Source organism: Canis aureus, chromosome 16 (assembly GCF_053574225.1).
Source record: "Canis aureus isolate CA01 chromosome 16, VMU_Caureus_v.1.0, whole genome shotgun sequence".
NCBI classification, from domain to species: Eukaryota; Metazoa; Chordata; class Mammalia; order Carnivora; family Canidae; genus Canis; species Canis aureus.
This window is the reverse complement of record NC_135626.1, coordinates 38,732,037-38,749,747: the sequence shown is the minus strand read 5'-3', so window position 1 is coordinate 38,749,747 and position 17,711 is coordinate 38,732,037. Positions and strand designations below refer to the sequence as shown.

The 17,711-nt window shown below is 46.6% G+C and overlaps 1 protein-coding gene across 3 annotated transcripts; it reads right to left on the bottom strand.

Annotated features, from left to right (window-relative positions):
• Positions 1–36: 36 nt before the first annotated feature.
• MSL1 (MSL complex subunit 1) lies at positions 37–12,776 on the bottom strand. Of its 3 annotated transcripts, XM_077853116.1 has the most exons (9): positions 11,632–12,774; positions 8,951–9,174; positions 7,306–7,688; positions 5,356–5,403; positions 4,836–4,900; positions 4,136–4,203; positions 3,587–3,711; positions 3,346–3,418; positions 37–2,561 (listed from the first exon to the last, which is right to left on the bottom strand). In XM_077853116.1, exons 1-9 carry the CDS (start codon positions 12,397–12,399, stop codon positions 2,471–2,473), a joined length of 1,845 nt encoding a protein of 614 aa, XP_077709242.1. In that variant the 5' UTR covers positions 12,400–12,774; the 3' UTR covers positions 37–2,470. The 3 variants fall into 3 exon arrangements, 2 of the variants coding, with proteins under 2 accessions (XP_077709242.1, XP_077709243.1); XM_077853117.1 differs by lacking the exon at positions 5,356–5,403 and having other exon boundaries at positions 11,632–12,775; XR_013354580.1 differs by lacking the exon at positions 3,587–3,711 and having other exon boundaries at positions 2,508–2,561; positions 11,632–12,776.
• Positions 12,777–17,711: the final 4,935 nt, after the last annotated feature.

The window sequence follows — 17,711 nt, the reverse complement described above, 5'->3', positions numbered from 1 at the left end:
CAATATATCTAATAAATTGAAGCGGAAGTTCAAAAATTAACAGCCACAATAGTTTATTTACAATTGAACTCTTTATAAGATATTTACAAGACAACCAATTTTACACATCAGAAATGGTATCAAAAGTATGAATTACAACACAGACAACAATATGAAATGGGCATAAAACAAAGCTGAAGTGGACAGACAAGCAATTTTTCTTTTTAATTTATTAACACTAGCTTAAACTTTGTTAAAGAAAGAAACAAAGAACTATGTTTTAGGAGAATTGCAGGGCCTTTGTTGAAGATTGAATTTCACAGTGTTGTATCCCATGTAGGGAAAAAATAAGACTAATTTTCCCCCCACACTCTAACACACTGTAATTTCGCTCTTGGGACTTTGCTAATCTACTCTCCAACCTCCTCAAAAAACCTCAATGCATCCAAATCAAAGGAGAACTGATCTAGAAGAGGGGACAATAAAATGAGCGGTCCTAGGTAGAGGGAGAACCAAGGAAATAGAATCCACTTATGTCTGGCCAGATAGCACCTCATGGATTCCTCTTAGTCTAGCTCAAGTTCAGAATCTGGGGAGTCTCCTGGATAGGGCACAAACACAAAGATTTAATTTGCTAACCCATATCCAAATTAGGAATCCGACAAATGCTGAAAACCAAGAAGAAACCGAGGAATCAAGGAACAACGTAAAGAGACACTGATTGGTCTTTTTTCTTCTTGGGCACATTATAAAGGAACATAACATAGGTCAGAGTAGGAAAGCCAAACAGCTTACCATATTAAAATGATGGAGAACAAAGAAAATCTGGCCCAGTTTTTCTAGAAATCTCTTTCCTCCCCTTAAGGTGTGAGATGAGAGCCCCTAGTGGAATAAGTCCTATTTCTCTCTACACTCTTGCTGCGATGAAGTTCACAGCAGGTTCCCTTGTGGAGAGCCCACTCTCCTAAGCAGATGGAGTTACAAATGAAAACCCATAGCCACACACACACACACACACACACACACACACACACAAAAGGAGAAATAAAAGCAGCAAGATCATCCAAGAATACTACATGTGCTGCCGGAATAATTCCTTTAAAAGTCAAACCCAGGGAGCACAGATCAACATGTCACAAAAATCTTTAGCAGTGGGAGGCCCCTGAGGAACTTTTCTTTTCTTCCCACAATGGTATCCCCATTTTCTCATGCTCCATTGATGGGCCGGCCACACACCCTACATACCTTGGCTTCTCCTCTAAAAGTGCTAATAATCTGGGGACATATTCTCTTCAAGGATAAAAGCCCCTACCTTCTAGGAGATTAGACCCCTACTTGTTTTCACACCATAGTCATAAAGACTAAACAAAGGCATTTCCTATATATTTAAGACCAGAGGTCTTGGCTCTATTTTCCTTCCAGATAGTTACAGGGATCTTACACTGAGACCAAAGTGGCCTGGAGTGCTGTCCTGAATTTTTTTTTAACAAAATGGGGGGAAAGGAGACCAAGATGATACACATACAAATCTATTTTTACAAAGTGAATGGAGAAGCTCATTAGGTACATCTGTTTGTTTCCAAGATGTAGACATTTGCCAGCCAAAGGAAGCACATATTTCCACATACACTCCCCCCACCTTCCCTAAATCTCTATCCCACCACCAAGAGCTCAGCTAAAAGAATAGAGCCCAACTAAGGAATACTTGAGAAGTGATGTGACACAAGAACATCTATACAGGCTCTGACATGCCATCCTCAAATGTCAACTGCTTTTGTTTAGAGTCATAACTTGCCCAAAACTAACCATCCCCATTCTCTTAAGGAGTAGGGGAAGAAATTCAGTTACCCATTAACTAAGAAAATAATCACAGCCAAACACCACTTCCCACACGGCTGTATTACAGAATAGTTTTAAGAGAACATCTGCCAACTTTTTAATCTCTTTTCTACCCTGTGAAGATGACTTGCTTCATCACTTCACTTGTTATTCCTCATCTGGTCCTTAAGCTCATGGTGAGGTTTTTTTGTTTGTTTTGTTTTAGGGTAAACACCACTATACTCAATCTATAAGGAAGGGTATACCAGGGTGAGAAGAGTGCCATGCAGGCACAGCTCTAAAGGCAGGGGTTGCTTCATCTTCCACAAGTCTAACGAAGACAGCCCTTTTACCCCTTTAACATAGGCAAATGTATAGAAGCAGACACTTGAGGCTTCTGAATCTGCCATCCTACAGATTTAGCTTGAGAGCTCATTTCCCCAAAAAAGGAAAAGAAATCCCAATCACCCTCCATAATTCACAATTAGCCCAATGAAAGAGTTTTTGTGAAATCAGAGTGATGAAAACAAAACCAAGATCAAGGGAGTATGGAAGGGCATTATCAGCGAATGATAACATACATGAGGACATAGGTCACATATACAGGTCTCTGCCATTCTCTGGGAATGGCATGCTACAACTATCTGAAGACAGAAGGTTCTTGCCAGTCCAGCTATTTCCTACACGTCCGGTGAGGTGTTTGCTTCTTCTGGATCTCCAGCCTGCATCGGCTACGCTCATCCAACCAGGGCAGCTCAAAATTCCTGGCAAAAAAAAAAAAAAAAAAAAAACGGGTAAGGAAATCAACTTGGAAGACTAGAAGGGATTCAGTGTGGACAAAAGATTAACTCTTAAAAAAGATATTATGCCCCTCACCACCCCTAACCCTGACTCCCAAGTTCCAAATTTGAAATGTCCTTCTTGTCTCAAAGCCAGAGAAACAGTGTGCTATTAAAGTGACTAAATAGGGATTCCTGGGTGGCGCAGCGGTTTGGCGCCTGCCTTTGGCCCAGGGCGCGATCCTGGAGACCCGGGATCGAATCCCACGTCAGGCTCCCAGTGCATGGAGCCTGCTTCTCCCTCTGCCTGTGTCTCTGCCTCTCTCTCTATCATAAATAAATAAAAAATTAAAAAAATAAAAATTAAAGTGACTAAATAATCTATTTCTAACTCAAAAAGCAATCCTTTTAATTATTTTATCACTACAAGAGCCAGTTGCTCAGATAGCTTCACTTCTGTCCAAGAGCCATGGCCTAAGCTACCTGTTCCACCTTATATCTAGACTTTCATGAGGCTAAAGTACAGGCCAGGGCAGCCTGGGTGGCTCAGCGGTTTGGCGCTGCCTTCAGTCCAGGGCATGATCCTGGAGTCCCGGGATCGAGTCCCACGTTGGGCTCCCTGCATGGAGCCTGCTTCTCCCTCTGCCTGTGTCTCTGCCCTCTGCCCCCCCTGTGTCTCTCATGAATAAATAAATAAAATCTTAAAAAAAAAAAAAAATACAGGCTACCTGAGACAGGAGAGAGGGGAAAAAAACACCTTTATACTTACTGTGGAGTTAATTTGGGTAATGGTCGTCCAAATGCTACAACAGGCAAGAAGGGGGTAATCATCAAACTTTCAACTATGGAAAAAAGCCAAATGGGACTTTATTAGTAACACAGAGGGGAACTGTCTAGCAACTACACCTGCTCCAAAATGCTGTTCACTCATTCAGAGCAGGTTGTACCCTGGAGCCTTGCACCCTTTTTCTTCTTCGAAAAACCTACTCTCTAAGATAGACAAAACTTACCATCATCTGGCTCAGGGAAAAATGAGGTAACCTCAGGCTCAGATTCCTGAATTCCTTTCTTTTTATACATTCTGAGCTGCAGTCGTTGTAAAATTCTTTGTTCCCTGATCCTCTGAATATCCCATCTAGGAAAAATAAACCAGACAAACAAAACAAAACAAACAAACCCAGTATTACTGAAAACTTGCTCTATAAAAGCAACTAACACAATCCAGACACTAGGGAGACCTGTGCTGACTCTTTTCAATGGGGTGGGGAGGTCGGGGATGGTAAAGTGAACTGTCTGCCTGGTCAGGAAAGAGCTGTTTAGGTCTAGCAGTCCAAATCATGTGCTGATGTTCCACAGACAGTGGAAATGAAGAAGACCATACACAAAGAAAAAAAAGCCAAATATTTTTACTTACAACTACCAATTCAAACTAAGCTACTCAACCAATTGGGATGGCAGTAATTTAAGAGTGTATAGCGCTCCAGGACTTTTCACAGCATAGGCGAGAGAGGTCAGGGTCCTAGGGCTCAGTTGTTCCAGGATGGTTTCTCTAGCCTCACCTTTTCCTTCTCTTCTCATCCAGCTCCAGTTTTGCATGCCGCTTCGAAAACACACTGTCATCCAGGTTCTGCGTAAAGAACAGCAGCTGATAAACTATTTATTACCACGTGACACATGTATATACGAACTCATTTCCAGCTTCCAGGAATGTAAAATCTTTTCCCTGTAGATCCCACCTGAGTCTGTGAGTTCTATAGATGTCATGGGAACCTCCTGGTAACAGAATCAACAAAACACACATATTCTTCTTCCCACACCCACCCTTGTAGACTGTCCAAATTTTAAAATTATTTCCTTAAGTTTCCAACGTGAAAATCATGTCAAACTGAAACAACCCCTAAAAATGCCATAAACCCTCCCTACCTCCATGCTTTGCCAGAGTCTCAATTTTAAGAGTCAAATGAGTTTGGAATATATAGTTTTGCTGCTGAGTAGCACATGCTAACTTTTTTACTTAGCAGGAAATCTCATTTTGTTTTGAACGCTCCCTATTTCTTTTTGAACAGACCATTTAGCCACTCTGAAACTCAGTTTTCTCTTCTATATAAACAAAAGAGTTGGGCTAGGTAATTGTTCAAGTTCCCTTCTGGCTTTAGAGTTATTTAACTCATCCATCCAATTACTATGACACATTCAAGTTAAACCTCCATTTCTACTCTGTCCATCACTCCCCTCTACTGACAGGTCTTGGGTACCTACCTCCAAAAGGTCTGAAGGATTTGGGTCCCTTAGAGGCTCTACTGAGTGGTCCCTCCAAGAAGGAACTGAAAAAAAAAAAAAGAAAGAAAAAGAAAGGGAGGAGGGGTGGAACCACCCTTAAATCCAAAGTCACACAACCCTCCTATAATTCACTAGGACAAGAGGTCTCTCCCCAGATAGGACAAAGTTACCAAGTGATAGGAATCCATTCTATGGCCTCGCCTGAAGCCATATTCAGTGTCCTCGCTATGGTATAAAAGAACCTAAAATGCCATTGCAGTCTGCCAGACACAGGATCAAAAAAACCCTAAGCCAATACCTGACAATTCATATAATGGATGCTATTGCAGTTCCTGAAAAACAACTGAAATTTGTAGTCATTTGGAAGTCTATAGTGTAATCATACACCGAGGAATCTCACTCTCCCACATCCAACTGATGGGGAATGCAGCTCCCAACCATCCACCATCCCACCAACCCCCACCCCAGGCCCAGCCAGCACAATTCCTATTCTACTCACCAGCCAAGACTGAAGTTTCTCCTGCAACACTTGATGGCATCAGACACCCTAAATAATGCAGGAAAGAAGAATCATCTCAGTGTAAAAAGAAAAAAAGCCCATACCCAAAATGGAGGAAAGGATCATCACTGAAGTTCTCACTAGGAAGCCATTTTGGTTTTTTTGAGTTGTTCTTTTGAGAATTTCTCTCTGGGGGAGGGGAAGAGGGAACAACAGACAAAAGAAAAGAAAATAAGCCCACCACTTTTTTTTTTACACTGAGACGACTTCTTTTCTTCATTATTTAGGGTGGTTTCCCTGCAACAGTTGATGGCCAAGGATATCAAACCTTAAACTCAGAACATGGCAGGTGAGTAAAAGTTGACCCTATTTTTCAAATAAAAGATCAGTGTTCTCAAAACTTACATATGTAGTCTTCTTAAACAGCTCCCTCCTCCCTCCAAACAAACTACCTTGCTGGTCCAGCCTGAACAACATGCACAAAGACTTTGGCTTCCTTAGAACAAGCCATTGAGCTTCCTCTTGAGATAGGATAAGGATTCACACATTTATTCACAACTCAGGCTCCTCAAAGGGCTGGGATCCCCCCAATCAGACTCTTTCTGTACTGCTATGCCCCCACAATCTCAGAGGTGTTTGAAATTTTCTGTACTAGGGCAGAGAGGGTTTTCAAAACAGCCAGTCAAACAGAACAGCTCTGGACCAAGCCATTTCCCAATCCCGGATGGGAAGTTGCTTCATGGTTTCTCTTAAGTTGTTACACAGCATTGCCATGGCAGCAAGAAGGTTAACCATTAAGGATGAACCTGTTCAACTGACTGAACCAACAAAAAACCTGAACCTAGATCAGGATCCTGGTCTAGCTCATGTACTCAAGTGTGAGGCCTAATGAATTTTAGATAGTTAAGAAGAGTAATCTATCTTCCCCACTTAATTTTTTCACCAGAACAGCCAAACAAAGCCTGGAGAATGCTCTTGTCTTATTGGAATGGATTCCCATCCCCATTCCTGCTAGGGCAAGACACAGTGGTAGAAACTCGGGGCTGTGGCTCTATTCAAGAAGGCTTCCCCCACCATCACCCCGGAGTACCCGCAGTGACCGTCACCGACTAACATTACACAATTGAAGGCACATTGCAGTTACTGGTTGATGTAGGAGATAGGGGAGCATCTCTGTGTGGAAGCCATGAAGAAAAAAAAGGGAATGAAGACCAAGGTCCCACATCCCACACCCTCCCCAAGCAGCTCAGATATCCCAAGATAGTCCTTATTGTTTGAAAAATAGTTTGTAGACCATTTTATTTAAATATATGAACAACCAATGGGCTACTGCAATCCAAGTAAACTCTTCACATTTAGAACCTTTGTGAAGTATAGTGAGATAAAGTAAGACTGTTGGGTCTTTGGCAGATTCCTCCTGCCCCCCAGACCGGGACATAGAGATACAGATAAATGTTTATATAGTTAAAGAGCGGAGGCCCAGGTGAAATTCCCCACCCCAAGCTGGCTCCCCAACCGAAAAATTACCATTGGCCCCTGAGAACACCCAAAGACCACCCTCCCAGGTTTCACACAATATCAATTGCAGGAACAGTCGTGCATGGCAAAGTATAAGTTCTATGCATTTCACAGCACAGAAAACCCTTCTTTCAGAGGGCATGCAAGTTGCCGGAGATTACACCCCCAAGTCTGGTGCTCTTGTGATGAGCAACTTACTGGCAAACACATCTCCCAGTGGTGTAAGCAGGCAAATACATTGAGCACATTTTGCTGTAATTCCATCTATTTGCAATGCCTGCACAGTGTCTGTCTCTGGCTGTTAACTTACTCATTCTTGACAGAACTCTGCTTTATTGATTGCACTTTTTTAAAAATGCCAAGGGCATTTTCACACTTGTTAGCTTGACCGCCACCACTAGGGTATAAGAGCAAGTGTTCTCTATGCCTTACTTGCTACAGTCTCCTCCTTCTTTGGAGAGGATTCCCGTAATGGTAACGGTGATGGGGGAGGCTGGTGCCAACGACACAAATACATTTCTGTGGTGGAAAGGTACGGCAAATCTTCTATCTCACTTGAGAAGGCTTTCTCCTTGGGGTGGGTGCTGGGTCCCTTCTGGGGAGTGGAGAGTCTTGGCGGGGTGTCCACTGAAGACCGGGGCTTTTCTGGAGTTTCTTGGCTCCTCAATTCACGTTTACAAACAGTTTCAGATAAGGAACCACAGGGTTCCTCTTTAATGGGAGAGTGCTTAGGAGTTTTTGTTTTGACTTTTGAAAATTCAGGAGCCAGCTTTTTAACAGGAATCTTTCTTTCTGTACTTCCAAATGGGGATTTCCTATTAGATAGGGAAGAAAACATTATAAAATGTATTGACTCTTGAATAAAATCTAATTTGATTACATTTGGGAGCAAGAGAATAAACACGTTCAGGTATCTAAATATCTCAACATCTGGCTCAGTTGGCAGTCACAAGCAAGAACAATCTCATGCTTACCAGTATAACAGGCTCTCAGTTAAGTGTTTGTTGAACAAGTGAGTTTCCATGGTTAAGAATCTCTAATAGTATCTTATTGTCTACTAAATCTAAAAAGGTTCCTATTTTATTCAAGACCCTTTAGCTAACATGAGGTGCCACTACTCTGTGGCCTATGTCATTCCTCTCAACCAGAGCCCAGTCTCTTATTTTTTTCCCCAATTCTAAACCATGTTAATTATAATCTCTACTTCTTTTTTCTTGCTACCTGCTGGCTTTCCTTCTCCCACCAATCTCCTCCCCCAACTCCCATTCCTAGAATGCCACCTCCTTTCCTTTTTACCAACCTAAATTCTAAACTTCTTTTTCAAGATCCATCTCCTCCTTAAAAGCTTTACTAGTCTACCTCAGAATAATCTTTAATGTGTCTGAATCTTGTAAAACTTAATTTATATCACTGTTGTCTACGTTTGTATGTTTTATTGCAGTCGAATTCCAAGTTTGCAAAATTTATGCCACCTTTATAGCTATAGACTGACTAATGTCTTTGGGTCCAAGGACAGTTAGATCTCACTTCTTTGTCCAATACTACTTAACACAATGAAGGAATTTAACACTTCCTAACTTGACGTGAACTGCTATAGTTTTCTTTAAGAAGCTCAGCTGTTGGGATCCCTGGGTGGCGCAGCGGTTTGGCGCCTGCCTTTGGCCCGGGGCTGATCCTGGAGACCCGGGATCGAATCCCACGTCGGGCTCCCGGTGCATGGAGCCTGCTTCTCCCTCTGCCTGTGTCTCTGCCTCTCTCTCTCTCTCTGTGTGACTATCATGAATAAATAAATAAAATCTTAAAAAAAAAAAAAAAAAAAAAGAAGCTCAGCTGTCACATTTGCTGCCCATTCTCTTTATGATGTGATGTACTCTACATTCTGTAATGACCACAATGTTCCTAACAGATTTTTATAACCTACAAGAACATTTCAAGATAGTTTCTCAGCATGGGAGACCTCATAATTCAGGATATGGCTGTATTAAAACTAATTCATAAATCTCAATCCCCTACTCTCAGTCACTGGAAACACATGTCCTCATCATGTCCAGACAGCATAACAAAGTTATTAGCACACCTTTTGTGTCCCTTTCCACTCCGCCCACAAGAGAAAGGCTTGGAAGGCAGAGTCTGGGATGTCTCGGAAAGCTCCGGCTGGCACTCCAGTTTAATTTTCTCGGATAGCTCCGTTTCCTCTCTTTCTTCAGTTTCATAGCCCTGAAACAGCTTGTGCCTTTCTTTCTCGTTATCCTTCTTTACCAGCTGCATCCGCCTTTCCATACGTTCAATCCGAGCAAGGAGCTAAAAGAGAGAGTGCCAAAATGCAGACTTAAAACACAAAAAATTACACCCAGGTACTTAGCCCCATTTAGGCATCAGTATGGTCTTCTGCCTCTTTCCATGGACCACAGCAATTCAATTTCTTTCTAATAGACAGCCATCCATCTGAATAGTTTTCCTTAAACGTAATAGAGAAAGCAAGGTACTCTGCTTAATTTTAGGGCTAAACTAGTTGAGGAGGAACATGGGAGAATTTGTAGTTCATTCTTTTGAAAGAAGATTCTCTTCTCTGGGAGGGGCTACAACATGCCTTTCAAATGGCATGGTCTCTGCTACTGCTAACCATGTGGCTCCAAGTCAGTTTGGGAGTTTCCAGAATTAACCTTATGTTCTTTTAGCAGGCCCTAAGTTTCTCTAACTCCTATCCTCTCTTTCACTCCAAAATGCTATACACGGGGGCAAAGTCCAAACAGTATATTGAGAAGGAATTAAAAGCTCACAGTCACAGTGCCACAAGGGATTGCAGTGTTATTTGAAAGGGGTGTGCAGGGCATTTAAAAAATGAACACTCAATTTGGAAGAATTGTAACAGTAACCAGTACCCATAATCCCATTGATAGAGAAATATGCAAATTCCTTTGCATTTAAGAAAACGAGAAAAATCTACTTTTATCTAAATATTAATTCATAGTCTTTTAACTTTAACTAAAGGAGAACTACATAATCAAACAGAAAATGGACGTCTATTATCAATGAAAACTCCACATTAAAATGTTCTGAGAAAAGGTGCCAACTACACCAAGTAAAACAATGTAGTAAGAATTTCATTTGGGTAGATAGCAACATCAACGTTGTCTTCATTATATCTACTTGGCTGCAGAGATTTCAGTAGAGGCCAAACAACAACTGGAATAAGAGAAACAAGCTTAAGCAACGCTAAGACTGCAATACACAACAAAACAGTGAATGCCAAGTTCGGACTGATACTCTATCCTTATCTCACCCCACTTTTCCTCCCTAGGAAAGTCTGCAAAGGGGCCATTACCTTAGGAACTGAGCATAAACCTCCACAATCAGCAGAGAGCCCCCCCTGTCAGCCATACTCTCATTTCATTTTCTGTTTTGATTCACAGCCTTAACAATACTTAACCATGGTTTGTGGGTTACATTTCCTTGATTTCTTCTCCTCCACTGGTCCTTCTCTTCCCGCCTCCCCCCCCCCATGTATGGATATGATGTGTTGTAATTACAGTACCATCACACCCCTAGACTGCAGTACAGTAGCTGAGCAGTGCCACCACCATGTTGAGTAACTTCCACAAATCAACACCATGAGATATTTTGATGAGACCTGCCCCAGCTCCCATTCCACCTTGCAGAATGCATTCTCCAATAAAACAGCCGATGCCTGATGTGATTCATTTGTAAAGCAAACAAAATGAATAGCCCTCTGCTCCGTTGCTCAGCCCTTGGCGCACACAACGCCAGAGAGAGAGAGAGAGAGAGAGAGAGACAGAGACTGCTGCAGCCTGAACACAACAATTGTAGAAACCATGTTTATTTTTAGGCAGCTGTAAGGTATGCTAGCACAGTAATACCCCCCCCCACACACATATACACACACACAGCTTTCCTGATATCTGAAAGAGTATGTTTTAATGCATAAGGTGCTCTTGGCTAATGCTGCAGTAACGAGCCTATACAGTCATGTTCCTCAGAAGTACAAAGAAATAAGAAATTACTGCCCTATTTCAAGATCCTAAAATAGGGATTTTTTGGGGGGAGGGGGGTGTATTTGATACATTTAATTAACTTTCCCCTGATGCCTTCAAATCTACCAGTCCTTATACAGCACGCTTATATACAAGGGAGCTGGTCAGTGGGTCATGTTTTATAACTCAGATTCTTATTAAAAACTGTCTGGAATCCAAAGCAGTGATTCTCTTCATATCATTTAAGAAAACTAAAATAGGATTCCACTGTGAATCACCTCTACCTCTCTGCCAATTAAAAGGCCTACTTGCCCTATCTAAAGATGCTAGAGCAGTGCAACAGCTGCTCTGTCCCTCTCCTCTAAGAATGCATTTCTAACGCAAAAGCTCTTCCATTTAACCCCTTCCATAAAGCCACCACATATGCATCCCACCTTTGCATAGTCAACCCTTCACAAATCAGGTCTTTTCCCACTCTCAACGTCTTTCCCACAAGTCTAGGGCTGTCATTTTAAATTAACCCCTTGGCACCCGAAACCTCCCCTCCCCCTCCCCCTCCCCCTAGGAGGCTGCCCTTTAACCCTTCCCTCCAACCCAACGTGTCTGTGAGCCAGGTTCCCAAGGACCCGACACTTCAGATACTCTTTGCTGGTGGCCAATCTCCTTACCCCTAACCAAGGGATACCTTAACCTCCTACAGCCCCCTTCCCCCGAGCATGCGCACAACTCGTTCTTCGTCCCGAACGCAGATTAACCCCTCCCGTACCGTGTCTCTCTCCGACTTCAGCTCCTCGATCTCCTTTTCCTTGGCCTGCAGCTGCTGCTGCTGCTGTTCGATGAGGTCCAATTGCAGCAGAAGGATCTGCTTGAGGCAGGCGGCCTGACTGGAGGCTCCCGAGCCGCCGCCACCCCCGAGAGGGCTCTTCCTCATACTCTTCCATCTGCCCTCGCTGGCCGCCAGGGTCCCGGCGGCGGCGGTGGGCGCGAGGGGTGGCGGCCCCGGCAGAGGTAGTGGTGGGGGTCCCGCCGGGTCCGAGGCGGTGGCAGCTGGGGGAGCCGCCCCACCCTTGTCCCCAGCCCAGGGCGTAGGCTCTTTGGCCGCCGCCACGAGAGAGCCCGTCTGAATGGGCAGCACCGCCTGATACTTGGGTCGGGGACTGCAGCCGGCGCCCGCGGCCGCTGGCTCCCCCCCAACGCCGGCTTGTTTGGTGGCCGGGGGCGGACAAGGCAAGGGCACCGAGCCGCCCCAGCTCTCTTCCTGCTGCCCGGGGGCCGCCCCGGCCGGGAGCAACAAGCCGCGGCCCTTGCCGCCGCAGCCGGCCGGGGAGGGCGCGGGGCTCCCGCCCTGGGAGGAGGCCAGCGGGGGCCCCGGCTCCTTGAGCTTACGGTGCCGGGGGAGGAAGTGGGCTTCGGCCGCCCCGGGCTCGTCCTCAGGCCCGCCCAGCGCCGCAGCCCGCTCGTAGTCCAGTCGCTGCTCAGGGTTGCCGCCGGCAGGGGCCGCGGCCGCCTTGAACACTGCGGATCTCATGGTCATAGTGGTCCGGAGCGGCGCCGGGGACCGAGACGGAGGAGGGGGTGGGGAAGGGGCGAGGTGCGGGGGGTCGAGGACGGAGGAGGGGGAGGGGAGTTTGGCGGGCTCGCCTCAGCAGCGCGGCAGCAGGCCTCGGCTAGCGCGGCTCCTCCGGGGCCCGGGCGCCATCCCGCCGGCGTGCGGACAAGTGGAGGCCGCGGCTGAGGCCCGCCGCCGGCCCATGGGGGCCTCGCCGCCGCCTCTGCTGCCGCCGCCGCCGCCTTCGCCTCAGAGGCAGGAGCTCGCACCCAGCCGCCCCCGAGCTCATCCCCGGAGCTCGCTTCGGCCCCCCCTGGCCCGGCCGGGCCCGCCTCGTCTCCCCACCCCACACCCCCCCTTCCCCGCCCCGGCCCCCCGCCCCGGAGCTCGCCTCAGCCGCCCCGAGCCTCCATTTTCCCCCCGCTCCTCCTCCGGAGGGGGTGGGAGGGATGGGTCCGCCCAAAGCCCTCCTACTCCGGGAGGGGGTCTGTCGCCTCCCCCGGGGGGTCTCCGCGGCTCGGGGGCCCCCTCCCCCACAGGCACCCCCGGCGCCTCAGCGTTTCCCTTTAAAAAAACGGAGCCGCTCGCAGCCGCCACCGCCGCAGCCGCCACCGACCGGAGGGCGCATGCGCTGGGCGGGGAGCGGGCGGGAGCGAACCGGGAGCGGAGAGGAGGGAGGCGGGCCGCGCTATTGTGAAAGGGGCCGCCGCCGCCGCCTCGAGGGGGGCGGGGAGGGGGCCGCGGGGCCGCCGAGGGGAGGCCGGGGCTGAGGGGCGAGGACCGGGAAGCCCGCCGAGGAGCGGGGTGAAGGTGGGCTGCCGAGGGAGGGGGAGCCGGGGGAGGGTCCGGAGGAGGGAAGAAAGGGCGAGGGCGGCGGCGGGCCGGCGGGGGAATGCGGAGGCTCGCGGCGGGAAGGGAGCGCGGCGGGATGGAGCGCCGAGGAGGGCAGGGGGTCCGGAAGGCGGCGCGCCCTTGGCGGCGGGGACCGAGCGCTCCTCGGCCCGGGCCTGCGCGGGGCGGCCCCTTCCCCCGGCACCTTGGCCGCCGGCCCGCCCGGCCCTCGCCGGAGGGGCCCCGCGGCCCCGCAAACCTCCTGGACCGGAGTCAGGACTCGGGCTCCTGTCGGAGCCTGTGGGTGTTTCCTGGGGGTAGGATCCTAGCCCCTCCACCCCCTCCCGTCCGCAGCAGCCCCACTCTGGCCTGGGAGAGAATGAGGTTCTTTGTCTATAAGGGATCCAGACCAGAAACGGAGGGACCTCTGGTTCCCAGAGGGAGGAAAACCCATGATGTCTGCTGCCTTAGGGAGTTCTTGCCGCAAGCTCCCTGGAATGAAGCATTGCCAACTACCAACAGTTCCTTTTCCCAAGGGCCACCTCCCCAGCCTTCTTAAGTCACTTCTAGCATCTGCTGGAGGTCCGTGAAGGGTTGAAGAGAAAAAGAAAATCTCGGGAGGGACTTTTATTTGTTTAAAGTTTATTTTTTCGTAATCTCTACACCCAACCTGGGGCTCGAACTCACGATCTCCCCCCCCCCCCCCCCCCCCCGAGATCAAGCGTCACCTGTGCCTCCACCGAATTCAGCCAGGCCCTCCGGGGATTTTTATCTTTACCGGGAATAGGAATATTTTAGGGTATTCTCTTATGTGGAGCATTTCTTCCTGTCTCACAATGTTCATGGTCTGTGTATGCGTCTCAATTTATTTTTTTTTAAGATTTTATTTATTTATTCATGAGAGACACAGAGAGAGAGGGAGGCAGAGACACAGGCAGAGGGAGAAGCAGGCTCCATGCAGGGAGCCCGACGTGGGACTCGATCCCAGACCTCCAGGATCATGCCCTGGGCTGAAGGCGGCGCTAAACCGCTGAGCCACCCAGGCTGCCCCTGTGTCTCCATTTCTTTTTCTTTTCTTTTTTTTTTTTTGTGTGTGTGTGTCTCCATTTCCATGCAACTTTAGCCAACAAGTCCTCAGTTCCTCCAGGAAGAACTTTTATATAGTTTTGATTCATTTCCTTTTTCTGTTGAGGTGTATTTTTTTTTTTCAATCCATATGAAGATGGAGCTGACTAACATTCTTTGACCTAATGTGGAAACCTCTGATTAAAACTGGGTCTCGGCATTGTTGGGCCCAAAGCATGAAGCGCTGGAAATTTTTATTTTATTTTTTTTTTAAGATTTTATTTATTCACAAGAGACACACAGAGAGAGAGAGAGGCAGAGACACAGGCAGAGGGAGAAGCAGGCTCTATGCAGGGAGCCCGACGTGGGACTCCATCTGGGGACTCCAGGATCACACCCTGGGCCAAAGGCAGGCTCCAAACGGCTGAGCCACCAGGGATCCCCAGCACTGGAAATTTTAAACAAGTGGGTGTCAATGTGTTAATCCAAGAGAACCCCATCCCTCTTTCCACCAGACCTATGGCCTAAGATCTGCAAGGGAAGTATCTGGGTTAGGGATACCAATAAAGGGGGTGGTGGGGGTGGTGGGAGGCCCAAGGAATATGGTAGTCTCTTTCAGTACCAAGACTTTTGATACCCTCTCTACACTGACAGCTCCCAAATTTATATCTTCATCACCTCATCACCTAATTCCAAAATTGTATATATCCAGTTGCCTAGGAGACATATCCACTTGGATGTCTAATCAGCATTTCAAACTAACATCTAAAATCACACTCCTGGGACGCCTGGGTGCCTCAGCCGTTTAGCGCTGCCTTCAGCCCAGGGCGCGATCCTGGGGACCCGGGTCTCACATCGGACTCCCTGCATGGAGCCTGCTTCTCCCTCTGCCTGTCTCTGCCTCCCTCTGTGTGTCTCTCATGAATAAACAAAATCCTTAAATAGATGATAGATAGATAGATAGATAGATAGATAGATAGATAGATAGATACCTAGGTGGCTCAGGGGTTGAGTGTCTGCCTTTGGTTCAGGGCGTGATCCCGGAGTCCTGAGATGGAGTCCCCCATCAGGCTCCCTGCATGGAGCCTGCTTCTTCCTCTGCCTATGTCTCTGCCTCTCTCTCTCATGAATAAATAAATAAAATTTAAAAAATAAAATCACACTCCTGAATTTCCCTCACCCAAACTCTGCTTCTACAACTTTCCTCTCTTTCTCTCTCACCCATATCCAGTCAATTTCCAGTCACATTGCCCTTTAAAGTGTATATCCAGAATCCACACCTTCACACACCTCCACAACTTCCACCTTGGTCTAAGTCATAGTCCTATTGCACTTTTTTTTATTGCTGTAACCTTGTAATTAGTCTCTCACTTTCAACCTTTGCCTTCCTCCACTTAAGTTTGTTCTCAACATAGCAGCCATAGTGATCCTGATAAGATGTGAGTGAGATCATGGTCTTTCTCTACTCAAAACTGTCTTGTGGCTTCCTATCTTACTTGGTGGAAAAACAAAATCATTATTATGGCCTATAGGATCTGGCTCCCTGGCAGTGCTCTTTTACTTTGACTGCTACTCTTCTCCCCCTTATTCACTACCCTCCTTGCCACACTTGCCTCTTTGCTGTCCTCCCAATACATCTTGTATGTGTTGCTCAGGCCCTTTCGCTTGCTATTCCCTCTACTTGGATCACTCTTCTTTCTGATATCCACATGCCCTCCTCTCTCACTTCAGTTCTTTACTGAATATCATCTTTTCATCAGACGTTCTCTGGTCACCTATGTAAACTCCCACCCTCCTCCAAACTCCCTCTCCTCCTTTTTTTTTTTTTTTTAAGATTTTATTTATTGATTTGAGACAGAGACAGAGAGCACAAGCAGGGGGAGAGGCAGAGGGAAAAATAGACTCCTTGCTGAGCAAGGAGCCCGATACGGGGTGCGGGATTCAACCCCAGGACCCTGGGATCATGACCTGGGCTGAAGGCAGACACCCAACCAACTGAGCCACCCAGGCACCCTCCTCTCCTCCTTTCCTGTTTTATTTTTCTTCTTAGTACTTATTATCTTCTAATAATTTACTTTGTTTTCTCCCACTAGAATATAAGCTTCGTGTTTTGTTTACTGCTGTACCATCAGCACCTAGAACCATACCTGCACAAAGTTGACACTTAATATTCATTGAATGAATAAATGATCTATGTAGATATACTAAGAGAAAACCTCCTCCCTTGACCTTTAGCTTGGTTGAGAGTGATAGTCATAATGACATTAATACAATGTAAAAGGTAGTGAAACCTAGGGAAAAATAAAGTTGTCTTGGAGTACAGAGAAGATAGAATATACTGTCTAGAAGGAGTTGAGGAAGCGGCAACTGAGGTCTCAAAGGTTGAGACCATAGGAAGACATTTCAGATAGAAATGAGAACATAACAAAGGTGTGGGATAAAAGGACAGGTTGGAGTAAGTGAGAGAAGTTGGCTGAAGTTTAGCGTCAGCCAGAGTACAGGATAGTGGAGAGTATAGGGGATAAAGCAGATAAGGTGGGTTGAGAACAGATTATGAAAGTCCAGCTAAGAAATGTATAATTTATTATTATTAGCCAAAGCGAAACATCAAAGGATTTCCAGCAAAGCATAAAATGACCAGATTTGTTTTAGAAAGCTAATTTCAATATTTGTATCTATGCACTAAAGGCAGAAGGCCAATTTAAGGCTTTTAGTCCAAGGGTGAAAGGACAAGTGGTTAATCTAAGGTGCTTGTAGTATGTGGTCCTGCATCATCAGCACCACTGAGAGTTTGTTGGAAATGCAAATTCTTGGGCCTTACTCTAGACCTGATGAATCAAAAACATTGGGTGAGACTCAGCAGTTCATGTTTTAATTTTTTTAAGACTTTATTCATGAGAGAGAGAACAAGTAGAGGAGGAGGAAGAGGGAAAGGGAGAAGCAGGCTCTCTGCTCCCTGCTATGGAGCAGGGAGCCTGATGTGGAGCTCAATTCCACAACCCCGGGATTACAACACAAAGTGAAGACACTTAACTGACTGAGCCACCCAGTCGCCCCAGCAGTCCATGTTTTAACAAGCCCTCCAGGTGATTCTGATGCCCCTCAAGTTTGAAAACTTTTGGCCAACCTATTTTTTAAGACTCTTTTTTAAAGATTCATTTATTTTAGAGAGAATGGGGGTGGGGGGGTGGGGAGAGAATCTCAAGCACACTTCCTCGCTGTGCATGGAGCCCAACATAGGGCTCCATCTCACAACCTGAAATCATAACCTGAGCGGAAACCTACAGTTTGACACTCAACCCAATTGCGGTACACAGGCGCCCCATGTTGTTGTTGTTGTCGTTTTTTTTTTTAAAGTAATCTCTATACCCAACATGGAACTTGAACTCACAACTCTGAAA

Excerpts from the sequence above, each read along its gene's own strand:
- MSL1 (XM_077853116.1), bottom strand. The coding sequence starts at position 12,399 with ATGACCATGAGATCCGCAGTGTTCAAGGCGGCCGCGGCCCCTGCCGGC. Across the intron at positions 9,175-11,631 it reads TGAAGTCGGAGAGAGACACG|CTCCTTGCTCGGATTGAACG; the intron begins GTACGGGAGGGG and ends TCTCTCTTTTAG. Across the intron at positions 3,419-3,586 it reads TTTCCCTGAGCCAGATGATG|TTGAAAGTTTGATGATTACC; the intron begins GTAAGTTTTGTC and ends TTTTTTCCATAG.